The following is a 14,242-nucleotide window of genomic DNA, read 5'->3' as shown; positions in this document are numbered from 1 at the left end:
TCATGTGTCTGACTTAAGGGGATGCTTCAGGCTCTGTAGATTTAAAGCACCAATCAGTGTTAAAGCGCCAATCAAATAAATGTTCGATTTTGATGATTTGTTTTTATTGCTGTTGAAGGCAAGCCTTAGCCAATGGGTTAAAGGATGAGACGGCACCTGGCTAATATATATTTCATTGGAAAGCAGGATTTTGCAGTTTTCCAAAAAAGTATCATACTTTATCATTATTTTTACCAAATAACATGTAGAACAAAATGACAATACTGCACAAATGGCTGGTGCGACTTGGTGCAGACATCTTGAGAATTTTATCCAATCAAAATGTTGCTATCAGATTGCACAGCCTAAGCTTTGACGTAGCCTTTACCCATTCATTCCATGAGGTGACATGATAACACAGAACTGCTGCATAAGACATCATTTTGAGATCGTTTACTATGATTTAGTTACGTACTGCCGAGGAGCCATTTCACAGGTCCTTGTAGAACAGGTCTGTAACATTTATGGACCACCACAGACTTGAAATTAGCTGATGTACAAGCCATGTAATATTCAATGACGGTATCACAAATTATGTCTGACAGCAGCATACCATCTCTGCCCAAACCGCGTTCATCTCCTAAGTAGACCTTAGCCGCACTTAGACGCACTGTTCAAATTATAAAGATAGCTTTTTGTTGTTCATTTTACTGTTTAGTCAGCACTTTCTAAATAACAAATATCAGAGTCGGTGAAAAATCCATTAGGGATGCCAAAGGTTGATGGGAATGAGAGGCTGGCATCTCACTGGACAATGCTTATGACATCGTTTGTTATCTTGGTTTTTTTTTAAGTTATGACAATTAAAGAATTTTAATTTTGCTCCTTTATCTTTCTTGCATACGAGGGATTATTTTTGGTTTTCTTTTATAAAATACGATAAACTTATTAAAACACCGTGTTCAAGCCGAGGTACTCTGTCTGATGTCTGCGATAACTATGTCAGAACTGGTTTCATCTTAGAAACCATCACCACAAAGCTGAAGCATAAAATTCAATTGACAGTGGGATGCCTAGATCAGGACTCAGTGGTGCTTAGATGTATTTCCATCTGTTTCAGAATTGAGCAGGAATCTAGTTTTTACAATAGTCCTGTTGTAATTTTGTAAATTATAGTTAATAAGGGTCAAATCACCAGCACAACCCCTACAGAGGCTATCACCTGAACCACGAATACTCTGGCAGTGCGTTCGCAGGCTACTTATGCTGTAAATGACAAAGCAGCTTACTGTATCAACGTTTCAAGCAGTGGAAGAAATATCCTTCCATTATGTCCAATTTCCAAAAAAGCTAGCTATCACTTGGACCTTCATCACCGAAGTCCACAACTTTCATCTGCCATAGGCTACTGCTTTGACTATAGTACGGAAAATGACTTCAACGTTAGACAGCTAGAGTAAACGTGACATCACTTTGCTGTCGATAATGGAGACACGCTGAAGCTGTGTCAAGACGAAGTTTCACTAAACTTTAACTGGGTTGACAAAAATCTAAACAAATATTTAATGCCCGTTTAAGGTACTTTGAATAAGATACATTAGTCAGGTGCTGTCTTTCACTTTCAGGTTGTTGTCTTTGAGGCTGACCCGCCTTACTTTATTTCAGATGTGTGTTGACAAACTGTTACGGTCATCTTACATGAAGTTCATGGGAGATAACTCCTATAAAATATGGTCCTTTTCTTTATGTTTCGTCGCTGAGAGGTTAACGTGCTCTCGCAGAACAATGGTTCAGGAACCTCTCACTCATGTGGTCGCTGTGAGTTCAAGCCCAGCCCATGCTCTCTTCCTTTCCGGTCGTAAATGGGAAGACAACTTGCGGATGGGCATAGGTTTTTCCAGAGCTCTGCCTGTCTTCCTCTCATGTCGTAGATTGAAAGATCTGGCAGCCCCTGGACTCTGCCTGGCTTCCCTCCTCTGGTCATCAGAAAGTCTGCCAACAACTTGCAGCTGGGTATGGGCTCCCCCAGGGCTCTGCCTGGCTCCCTCTTCAATTATACATGGGCCAGTCTTCCAGCAGCCTGGGAATGGTCACCCGGTTGTCTCCCACGATAATTCTATCAGTCGTATGAGTGAAATATTTTTGACAGTGACATTATACAGCTATGATGTAAATACGTGTACATGAATAGATGATGTTCAACATTTGTTTACCACAAGCTGGTGGTTTACACTGGCCGATGAAATTAAAACCCCAATCGCATAAATGATTAATTACATTTTTGTTGTTGTTGTTGCAGCCGGAGCTGAATTCTCTCATCCTTAGCAACCGAACCAAAATTACGCTGCAGAGGATAGAAGACAGTCTGATTATGTCCGATAATGTGGCAGAGCAGGCCGCCCGGGAAACAGTGACGATAATCAGGTCAGTTTAATTGAGGCAATTTCTTATGGATTCAATGTCTTATGAACGCAGTGTCTAATGTATGGAATGTCTCACTCTGAGAAAATCTCACTGAGTGAATGTCTTGCTGAGTGAACCTCTTACTGTCAGATTATCTCACTGAGTGAATGTCTTACTGCAAGAATATCTCACTGAATGAATATCTCACTGAGTGAATGTCTTACTGCAAGAATATCTCACTGAATGAATATCTCACTGAGGGATTGTCTCACTGAGGGAATGTCTCACTGATTGAATGTCTTATTGAGGAATATTTCTGAGAGACTGTCCCACTGAGGAATGTCCTCACTGATTGATCCCTTAATGAGGAATATCTCTGAGAGACTGTCTCACTGTGGGAATGTCTCACATAGGGAATGTCTGATGTAAGGAATGTTTCATTGAGGGAATGTCTACATACATTGAGCGAATATCTCACTACGGGAATGTCCTCATATAAGGAATGTCTGCCAGATGATTTGCTGTAAAATAGCTTTTTAGGTGTAGATGGTGTTCTGAAAATGTTTACAGCCACCTACAATATCACCATTAGAGGTTGACATGCAATTTTCAAAGCGTTTTTTTAGAATGATCTGTTCAGTGGCATTTGATAAATTAAATCTCCTCCCTGCTCGCCAATTTGGGGGCTTTGTAGCACAGGCTGTTAGCGTGCTAGCGCAGCATAATTACCCAGGAGCCTCTCACCATTGTGGTTGCTGTGAGTTCAAGCCCAGCTCATGGATTCCGCCTGGGCTCTGCCCGGTTTCCTCACACCATAATGCTGGCCGTCGTCATATAAGTGAAATATTCTTGAGTACGGCATGAAAAACACCAGTTAAATAAATAAACCAATTTGTTCAATGCTGAATATATGTAGTCGGGATAAAGTCAAGATGCTAGGAATGGATTGGACTGTATATTGATGTAAATTCTATGTAAGTAAAGATAAAAGATTATGTATTTTGGTTCTTGTCTTAGGGTGACAAGATGCCACCCCCTCAGCTGTCCTCAATTACTGGCCTGATGACCCCCGACAGACTGTATGGCCTTGCTGAGCGGGTTGTCGCTGCAGAATCTCTGTGAGTAGGAATAAACAGGGTTCCAGTAACGACTTTTATGTGCGCTGAAATCAGTCAAAGCTATGTTTGTTATATCTCACTGAGAGAGTCCCATACATGTGTAATAAGTCTGGTCACATTTGTTAATAAGTCTACTACATTGTTGAAATGTCTACCACGTGTTGACATATCTACCACATTTATGTTGAAATGTCTACCACGTGTTGACATATCTACCACATTTTGTGTTGAAATGTCTACCACATGTTGACATATCTACCACATTTTGTGTTGAATGTGCAAAATTTTATGTTGAAATGTCTACCACGTTTTGTGTTGAAATGGTCTGCAAAATTTTATGTTGAAATGTCTACCATGTGTTGACATATCTACCACATCTTATGTTGAAATGTTTACACATTTTATGTTGAAATGTCTGCCATGTTGTTGAAATATCTACCCACATTTGTTGAATGTGTTGTAGAATGTTCCTGGCTGCACAGTTTGAGTTTCTCCACCCACATCTGGACGCCATGATCCCACCCAATAAAAAAGCTTTCCTGCATCAGTTCTACTCACAGGTATGTCACGATTTTTTTTTAATATTTAAAAAAAAAGAAAAGCAGAAAACAATTGTAGTAACTTTATTGAATTAAAACTTTTCGTGCTTATGGTTCCAACTGTATATAAATTCAAGTCAAAAGGAAAACTAAACAAAAAACTAAAACAATGATATCATTGGATTTAAACTGTCTAATAAAGGAGGGTATAATCAAAACTACCCACCGGAAACTTTTCTGCTGGCACTTTCAGTGAGGTAAACTGTTGAATTAAACAGGCAGTCTAAAGATTCAGATTACTACCATATTTACATAGGTTTCAATTCAAGATGAGCTTGAAATGGCTTTCTAAATTGGATTGTACATTTTCAGAAAGGTGTATTTGAAAATCGGGGGAAAATGCAAAAAGGAAAATCATCAGTTAATTGCTAAAGGCTGGTGGTTTTGTCCGGCAGCCATAAAATGCCTGCCAACAGGTAGAAAATGCCTGAGTACCTCATTAATCCTCAATCAGATGAATGTATAAATAATTGTATAAACTACTTGAACATAGAAGATGTTGTTCCCATTGGATTTGGTCGATGTAGGGATTTATTCAAGGCGACAGAGATTTTATGCAATATATAACATTTTCTTGTATGGAAAACAGTACAAGAAAAGTTATATGGAAATACTTATGTTGTCACTTTGTGGTATTTGTATAGTGTAAGGTTGGTAATTGGGCAAATTAATATTTCTGTATTGATATTAGTTTAACTCAGTAAATTGCCAAAGGTTTTGGTGGTGTAACCTGGATTTGCTCCATCCATAAAAACTACTTGCAGGTTTTGTCATATGGTATTAAACACAAAAACAAAAATTTCCTAGTTTCTTTACTGATTTGATTTTCTGCAAACTAAGAGTGACTCGCTCTTTCACCTTAGTATTAAACCCTGAACCTTATACCTGTCTGTGGGAGTGACTATGAGATTAGCTTTGTGCAGTATTCACACATAGACTGAAAAATTCCTAAGTGTTTTTGTTGATCCTGTTTTCTTTAACCCTCTGCAACGTGTACAGACAGTGGAAATGTGTCATGAACTCAGGCGGCCCATCTACGGCTCAGTGGCCGCGCAGGCCATAGACTACGACAAGCTTCAGCAACTCATGTCGGCAGTCAAGTGGGATGTCAAGGAGATCATGTCGCAGCACAATGTTTATGTCGATGTCATTCTCAAGGTCAGTTGATTGATGCTGCAATTCACAGATTTGTTGTTGTCATACACCGACTTGCTGTGGCCAGAACACAAATTTTTTGTATCTGCCTTGAACAGATTTGTTAATGCCATGTTCTAAACAACAAGTGTTCACACTATTGTAAAACTAAGCAATAACATGTATTGAAATCTTTAAGAAAAGTGCATTCTGTAATTAACCTAGCCTCTTTCAAGTGACACATTTTGCTTCATTCTGATTGATTGTATTGTGAAGGTTGAAGAGTTATCATCGAAAGTATCATTTTAAGGCTTTTAAAAGCCTCTGAAAGTGCGTTGTAACATACTAAATTTTAGGTGAAATACAGTAATTGATTTAAGGGTGCTTAATGGTTACATTGCACATCCCACAACCAAACGTACACCTGGACTGCCTGGACTTTAGGGATAGTTTAGGATCCCAAACTTCTGACATCCAAACCCATTTGACATGTTGAAAAATGCCCTGGATCAGGCCGTGTTGTATGCGTGTATAGCGTGGCCTACTCACCATTCATCAGAACCACTTTGTGATGACCAACTGATTACGGTTTGTTTCAGGAGTTTTCGAGCTTTGAGAAGCGAATGGTAGAGATCCTGAAACAGGTGCCCCTCCCTAAGGCCGTCCACGACACCCTGTGGGAACAGTGTGTGAGGATTGCTAACAGGACCTTTGTGGAAGGGTGAGTTATATTAGGTGTTAAGTATCTAAACAACGTGGTTTGTAGTAGCACTTTAATTGGTGTAAATGACTAGTCAGGCTGAAACGAGATGTTGTTAACTACATGGGATTCAATTGTGATTTTTTCGTTACCTTAGCTGTTCACACGGTGTTATGGAGTTGTGTTAACAGATGGTTTAAAGAATAATGTAAATCACCTCATGTGAGGAGCGGAACAATTACCTGAGGAATTGTATACTTTCCTGAGGAAATGGATACTTACTGGAGGAGTTGAATATTTGCTGGAGCAGTTGAATACTTACCTGAGTAGTTGAATAATTAGAGGAGTTTGCCAAGTACCTTAGGAATTGGACAATTACTTGAGGAATTGGATATTTACATGAGGAATTGCATTCTTACCAGCAGAGTTGCATACTTAGCTGAGGAATTGCATATTTACCAGAGGAGTTGCATACTTATCTGAGGAATTGCATTCTTACCAGCAGAGTTGCATACTTATCTGGGGAATCGCATACTTACCAGAGGAGTTGCATACTAAGCTGAGGAATTGCATACTTACCAGCAGAGTTGCATAGTTAGCTGAGGAATCGCATACTTACCAGAATATTTGCATACTTAGCTTAGGAATTGCATAGTTACCGGAGAAGTTGCATACTTGCTTGAGAAATGGAATACTTGCCTGAGGAACTGGACACTCATCTGACAAACTACCCTAATTCCTCTTAAATTTGGGACAGATATTAGTAGTGTTGAAAGTGGAATATTACATTTCTCTAGCAGCCTTTTGAAAAAGTAAAGATAGGAGTATGTTGTTAATTAAATGGTCTAACCATGTGAGAAAAAAGAAACTCAATATTCCTGCTAGAATTGCATATATATTGGCTAAAATGAGCAGACTTGGTGTCTCAAATTTTAGAAGAAATAGGGTAGATAGATGTACTTACCTAAACAGTTGGATACTTACTTGAGAAAATAGTGCAATGTGTCAATCATTCTTTAACTGCTTAGTTTCATCATCTTGTCTGAACGGCCTATTCTGAACACCATACCAAAGTCTGTTTGGAACACCATACCAATTTTGTTTTGAACATCTTACCATGCCTATTTTTTGGACACAGTACCAGTCCTATTTTCAACACCATACCAAGCCTATTTTCAACACAACCCAGAACCTATTTTCAACACCATGCAAGCCTGTTTTCAACACCATGTCAAGCCAATTTTCAACACCATACCTTTTTAACACCATGCCTATTTTGACTTGCTAATCCAGGTACGCCAGCGCTAAGAAGTGTACTAACGAAGGGAGAGCACTGATGCAGCTGGATTTCCAGCAGTACATTACCAAGCTGGAAAAGCTCACAGATGTCAGGTAAAGGCGAAGCTCACACTACCTAGAGATAAAAACTCACCAGGACATGCAGAATTTTGTACTGGGCTACTCGCACAAAGGGCCGTACATGGGAAAGTCTTTCTGCAACCTGCGGATGGTATCGTGGATTTCCTCTGAGCTCTGCTTGGTTTCCTCCCTCCATAATGCTGGCCACTGTGGTACAAGTGAAATATTCTTAAGTACGGCGTAAAACACCAATCATATAAATTAATAAATACACTTGTACTTGGACAAAGCTTTCTGAATTCAAATTGTGAGTATTTATTATTTATTTGATTGGTGTTTTATGCCATACTCAAGCATATTTCACTTGTACGACAGTGGCCAGCATTATGGTGGGAGGAAACCGGCCATAGCCCGGGGCAAACCCACGACCATCCCCAAACTGCTGGCAGACCTTCACATGTGTGGCCGGAGAGGAGTATTTTTTAAGGTTATAATGCCTTGAGGCAACTTTGAATGGAAGATAATAGTTTGTTAGGCTTTGTATGTGGGCATGTTTCCAGGGAATAAATGATCGAAAAGGATATTAAATAATAAACTTGTATCATAGGGAGTCAAGGCTACTGGGTAAAATCTGAAAGCTCTCAAGTGTATGTAATCTGTTGCTAGCCTGTGGTGAGCCAGTGATGTGGAAGTTAGTTTGGGTGGAAAAAGTTAAAGCCTACATTTGGAAGTTAGTTTGGGTGGAAAAAGTTGAAGCCTCAATGTGGAAGTTAGTTTGGGTGTAAAAAGTTAAAGCCTACATGTGGAAGTTAGGTTGGGTGGAAAAAGTTAAAGCCTCCATGTGGAAGGTAGTTTGGGTAGAAAAAGTTAAAGCCTCCATGTGGAAGTTAGTTTGGATGTAAAAAGTTAATCCTCCATGTGGAAGTTAGTTTGGGTGTAAAAAGTTAAAGCCTCCATGTGGAAGGTTTTAGTTTGGGTGTAAAAAGTTAAAGCCTCCATGTGGAAGTTAGTTTGGGTGTAAAAAATTAAGTCTCCATGTGGAAGTTAGTTTGGGTGTAAAAAGTTAAGCCATCATGCGGAAGTTAGTTTGGGTGTAAAAAGTTAAGCCTCCATGTGGAAGTTTTTAGTTTGGGTGTGAAAAGTTATATGCCGTACTTCTAATCATTGTATACTGTACTGTACATTCAACAGAAAAAAATTTGGAATGGTACAAGCCTGTTAGAGGTGTGCTATTGGTGAGCTAATGGCAAGTCACCCTAGTTGTAATACCATTGTGCATCAGAGGGTTATATTTGGATGAAAGGAGAAAAGATGAAAGCTCAAAGCTATGGTGAACCTTGATTTTTTTTGTTTTGTCCATTTCTTTGAGCAGGCCTTTACCTGACCGAGATTTCGTGGAGTCGTACATCAAGGCCTATTACCTGCCCGAGGCACAGTTAGAACAGTGGGTGAGGGAACATAAGGTAAGTCTAATTATCCCACATATACATGTTCAAAACGAGGGAGGCCTAAGGAACAGCCGTTTTGTTTAACGACTGACAGAATGATGAGAAAACTTAATTCTCATATTTCTGAGATAAAGTTATTGTTGCATTTCTGAGAAAACTATATTTTGTAGTTTTAAGAGAACGTAAATATGAATTCTCCCATTGCTGGAGTAACTTCAGCCCTGAGTAAAACACATTTCTCCAGTTCTAATGTGGCTGAACGTCCATGTCAGGGTTTAAACCCATGACCTTTGGGTATTCAGTCCATGGTTTTCACCACTTGACTAAGGGAATATTCCTTTCAGTGTCGAGGAAGACAGAGCTTATGTTTCACCCTATTACATTTCAAATTTATTTCTGATTTACTATGTAACTTAATTTTCCTCAGCTAATGTGATACATGTGCCCACAAATATCTTAAAGAATCATTGTTTCGTGTATTTTGGAAATTGTTATTCCACCTTATCCATATTCTGTAAGACACGGTCTTGGAACCTCATCAAGGATGTGGATTTGTGTCATTATTGCCTTTTTGAAATTCCATGTACCAGTACCAGGAACCACAGATAAAGACGGATAAGTTTGAGTGAATGGAATAACATTTTAAACTTACTTCTCCAGCTGTGGGAAGGTCCCTCAGCAACCTGCGGATGGTCCTGGGTTCCCCCCGGGTTTTGCCCAGTTTCCTCCCATCATAATGCTGGCTGCCGTGGTATAACTGAAATATTCTTGAGTACGGCGTAAAACACCAATCAAGTAAATAAATAAATACTTCTCCAGCTGTCTGTTCAACCGTCATTCATCATTGTTATAGGTATATTCACCGAAGCAGTTGATAGCTCTTGTGAACTGTATAGACCACATCAGTAAAAAGGCACGCCAGCGACTGACCAACATTGTAGAAGAATTGGACAAGCCTCGCAGATGATAGACCCAGCAGATTACGTCTTCTAATTACATGTAAGCTGTGGTGTTAATGACAGGATTAGAACCTTATAATCCAGGTCTTAATCCAGGTCTTAATCCATGTAATCAGCCTAAAGATCACTTGGACAAACTCTGATGTTAAGAAAGGAATCCTAGATACATTTTACAATGATACGGAAGGTTAGGTGTAAAGAGTTCATCTTGGTGAGGTCTGTTGTTGTTGACCTATCCACACATGGGTTAGCATGCGACATCCCAGAATTCACAGGTAAATGACCAGGTGTGAAGAGTTGACTTATATATGAAGGTGTTCATGTGTTGATCACCACCTGGCATTTTAGACCTTGAAATATACACCTGTACTAATCAGGCAAAACACCAACTGTACCACTTTTGTGTTTATACATTGATTGGTACACAGCATTTTAGACCTTGAAATACACACCTGTACTATTTCCAGGTCCACCTAATCAAGCAAGAAAACGAGGTACAAAGCGTTAACTTTGGTGTTCATATGTTGTTTAGCAAGGGTACATTCTGTAAAATCCTGATGTATAAGACCGTCCTATTCCGCTGAAAGTTTCTCATAGCGCAGAAAGTCTTGAGTGCAAGCTGGTGATCATACATATAGGTTCACCCTGTTGGTTGTAGTACAAGCAACTGATCACTGTTTGTGAATCTAATACATTTAGTTTGTGTAATTATTTACTTAGTTGTATGAGAATTACACATTTGAAATTTGTTATTTATTTAAATATTTATTTGATTGGTGCTTTACACCCAACTCAAGATTATTTCACTTATATAACAGTGGCTAGCATTAATGTTTGTGGGAGGAAACTGCCCAGGGGGAAACCACGACCATCCGCAGGTTGCTGGCAGACCACACGTATTCCCACGTATGGCCGGAGAGGAAGCCAGCATGATCTGGACTTGAACTCAAAGCGACCCACATTGGGCCCCCTGAAATTTGTGAATACTGGTACATATGCACTGGTATATGTACAGTAGATGTGAATACTGGTACATATGCACTGGTATATGTACAGTAGATGTGAATACTGGTACATATGCACTGGTATATGTACAGTAGATGTGAATACTGGTACGTATGCACTGGTATATGTACAGTAGATGTGAATACTGGTACATAGGCACTGGTATGTGTGTGTACTGTACCAAAATTTATGCAGCCTTGTATATTTAACTGTTAGATAAGATTTCAACAATAATGGTTGGTCAACATAGGAGAGAAGAATCAGGTGTAAATCTTTCTATGATCAGAGTGTAGATTATCCAAGAGCGAGTTCTTGTTAAATACTGGCACCACAAATTGGCTGTGTACCATTTTTTTTTAAACACTTCAACACTGTATTTGACCAACAACATATGCATGTATCATTATCTGAGTCTGGTGAAACTCGAAGTATTTCACCTCAAAATGGTGATGAATATTAAACGATTGGTGTATGATAATATGTTAGAACTGTGCAGATAATATTGACATGAAAACATTTGGCAGCTTTGTCCAGTAACAAAGGATGTTTTTGTGACCAGTGATTCATGTAAAAAGATAAAGCATGTTGTAGGAATCATTTTTGAAAATAAAATGTGGAGGAAATAAAAATTTACCATTTTTGAAATATGTTTCACTTTTGAAATGAAAATTGACCGGTTTTGAAAAAAAAAACGCTGTGGATTAGTTTTCAAATAATAATTCACCTATTTGAAAATAAGTTCCAGTATTGGAAAAATATTGACCGAAAAAGTGCATTTGTTATTTCATATTACAGTGGTCAATTTTTATGTCAAAAAGGTCAGACTCATTTCAGAAATGATAAATTCTTATTTCAAAAGTGTTTTTTGTTTTAAAGGTGGCATTTATTTTTAAAAATGGCTTCTACCAAGCGTGCTATTTTATTCAGGCTTCTCTACCCACCCACATATGAATATGCATCTGCTAATGAATGCCACATTTTGTCAGCCATTTACACTATATCTATATTACCCTGTTCCTATACTGACCATCAGTCATGTCAGGAGTTGTACAAATGTACTCTCTCTCACATATTTCTCGCCGGGAATCTTCGTTTTATGGTGTAAATATTTGAACACCTGTATTTCCCACCCTAGTGTATATGTGGGACCAATTGTGTATGGAAAATGTTAAATTGCCATGTTTTGTGGTGTCCTGATATCATTTAATGATACAGTCCGAAGGTAAAACTGTATTCTGAGACTCCATATCAGTCCTAGACTTATAGCGTAAATTTTCGCTAAAAATAGTAAAAACACACACATATATAAATATGCGAGTCATACTTTCAGAAAACCATATACAATATAGTACATTGTAGATCTGATGGGATGACTACATTTGTATCCGTAGCAAATTTGTATCTATCCGTGGAAATATTTAAAAGCAAAAAGCTAGTCATAATGTACAGGGCTTCAGAGCTACATTAGATGAGGTAAAATTATTATTGTTATTATTATTATTATTATACTATTTGTTGGGCCAATTTACGGCTAACTTGTTACCTTCATGTATTTTCAAACTCGTAGTTATCATTAAAGGTGGAGAAAACCTTACATAAATCTCAGATGCAAGAGCGCGAAAAGTTAGTTGTAAGTGTGGTCCTCAATAGTTTTTTCAAGATTAAGACACTTAAAAATAATGTTTGTATGATGGGTATTTGGGACCTCCTCTTGGTATATATTGTCTTTGAGGAACAATGTTATAAATGAGGATGTAACTCATGATGAATATATTTGCATTGAAATTTGGTCTTTCCATCTAACAAATTCAGCCTGGATTTTTATTGTATTTATAGATTTAATATTCACATAAATATTGTCATAATTTGAATTAAATGCATGTGTTTGGATATAAACAACAAATTCACATTTGAATAATTTTTTATGCATCACATCCTTATTTTAATTAGGATTTTAATTATCATTAAACATAAGTGACATGTACTAAGATGTGGCTGCAAATACCCACCATACAAAAATATGGCTGAATAACCTTTTCTCTTGAAAGACAAAATCCCAAAAATATTACTGACTGTAACTGCAAATGAGTTTCGACGCTCTTTCATCTCATTTTTATGTCATTTTTATGTTTTCTTCTCCTTTAAGAGGAACTGCAGATAACAGGTGAAGGGTAGAGTGTGGAGATTTTCTAGACAATGTCATCATAAGTAACTGTGGATTAAGATTTGTATGAAATTTGAAATTTAAGTCTGTTCTGTAGCTTTTGCTTTGATTCTAATGATTCTAATCCCTGTGCCTGCATGAATTTACCGAATTTCCATGAACTTTAGCTGAAAATATAAAATTATTGCAGTGGAGCAGATTTTTCATGGAACTATATAAATATGAATTATGAATAAAATTATGCAGTTGATTTTCAGTATGTTAAATTATGCAGATTGTTAACAGTCGCCAAAAAGTTGTGCTGTGCTGTTAATGAGTAAGTTTTCATTCATATACAATTTCATATTCATGTGTATATATATATGTAGTAAGATATATGACATGAAGGTTATTCACCTGTAAAAAGGCACCTTTTTGCGGCCAGGTGTTAGGTCAAATGTAGTATGCTTGCTGCCTCGTGTGTTCATGAGAATTTCATCAAATGCCCTAAATGACCTAAAATTTCACCCCCAAAAGTGCATTTTTAGCAGCAAATAAATGTCACAAAATATTATTTTTGGCACCAAAACTGTCAGTTTTTGAGCAGAATATCATCCCATTTTCCAAACAGACCTCAAAACACCTTTCTAAAATCAACAGAACTGTCTGAATCAGGAAATGTGGGCAAGTTAGTCATGGACGAAATTTCTTGTCATTTAAGGTATAAAAAATTGCTGGATTCATGGATAATTCTGGATCTTGCAGTATTAATTACGGTAGGTGTTGACATCCAGCAGGTGTTGACATACAGTAAGTGTTGACATATGGTGTGTGTTGACATACGCTAGGTGTTGACATAAAGCAGGTGTTGACATACAAAAGATTTTACTCCAGTATTAGCACATATGGAATATCATGGTTGTGGCTGTCTGTCTAATTAAGGTTATGGCCTGGGCTTATTTTTATTTTATAATGTAATACAAATTATAAAGCTCAAATTATGTCATATCAGATGATAAAAACTCCTTCTCAGAGATCTTTATTACATTGATCCTCTTAAGTCCATGAAATGTGATTGGCAGTGAGCCCCATCTTGTCTCAGAAAACATCACCTGCTCAAAGTGTATTAAGATCATGGCACATAACGTGCGCATACTAAGTTTCGGTTAAACAGTTTCTTTCGAGGATTACGTGATTACTGTAAGTCTTCAACATTTTGCATGTGTGCAAGATGTTTATTCAAGCATGTTCTGAAGGAATTATTTTGTGCAGACTGGTAAAATTATGGTTTTTATTGTCAACCCAACCAATATAATTTTTTCCTCCAAAATCACATTGAAAAGATGCATAAATGCCATCGAAAGTTGAGGGATTTGGTCAGGCATCACCCCTGAA

The 14,242-nt window shown here is 37.8% G+C and overlaps 1 protein-coding gene across 1 annotated transcript in view; it reads left to right on the top strand.

Moving 5' to 3' along the window:
• The window catches only part of LOC135477462 (syndetin-like), a 34,265-nt gene extending 23,606 nt beyond the window's left edge, over nt 1-10,659 (top strand). Inside the window, 9 exon segments of the mRNA XM_064757578.1 lie at nt 2,279-2,398; nt 2,401-2,403; nt 3,400-3,500; nt 3,964-4,060; nt 5,099-5,257; nt 5,833-5,954; nt 7,227-7,325; nt 8,665-8,755; nt 9,594-10,659. Coding sequence (XP_064613648.1) covers nt 2,279-2,398; nt 2,401-2,403; nt 3,400-3,500; nt 3,964-4,060; nt 5,099-5,257; nt 5,833-5,954; nt 7,227-7,325; nt 8,665-8,755; nt 9,594-9,707 — 906 coding nt within the window. The 3' untranslated portion in view covers nt 9,708-10,659.
• Nucleotides 10,660-14,242: the final 3,583 nt, after the last annotated feature.

Source organism: Liolophura sinensis, chromosome 11 (assembly GCF_032854445.1).
Source record: "Liolophura sinensis isolate JHLJ2023 chromosome 11, CUHK_Ljap_v2, whole genome shotgun sequence".
Lineage (NCBI taxonomy): Eukaryota > Metazoa > Mollusca > Polyplacophora > Chitonida > Chitonidae > Liolophura > Liolophura sinensis.
Note: the sequence above shows the minus strand (reverse complement) of the source record. Positions and strands in the feature narration are given on the sequence as shown.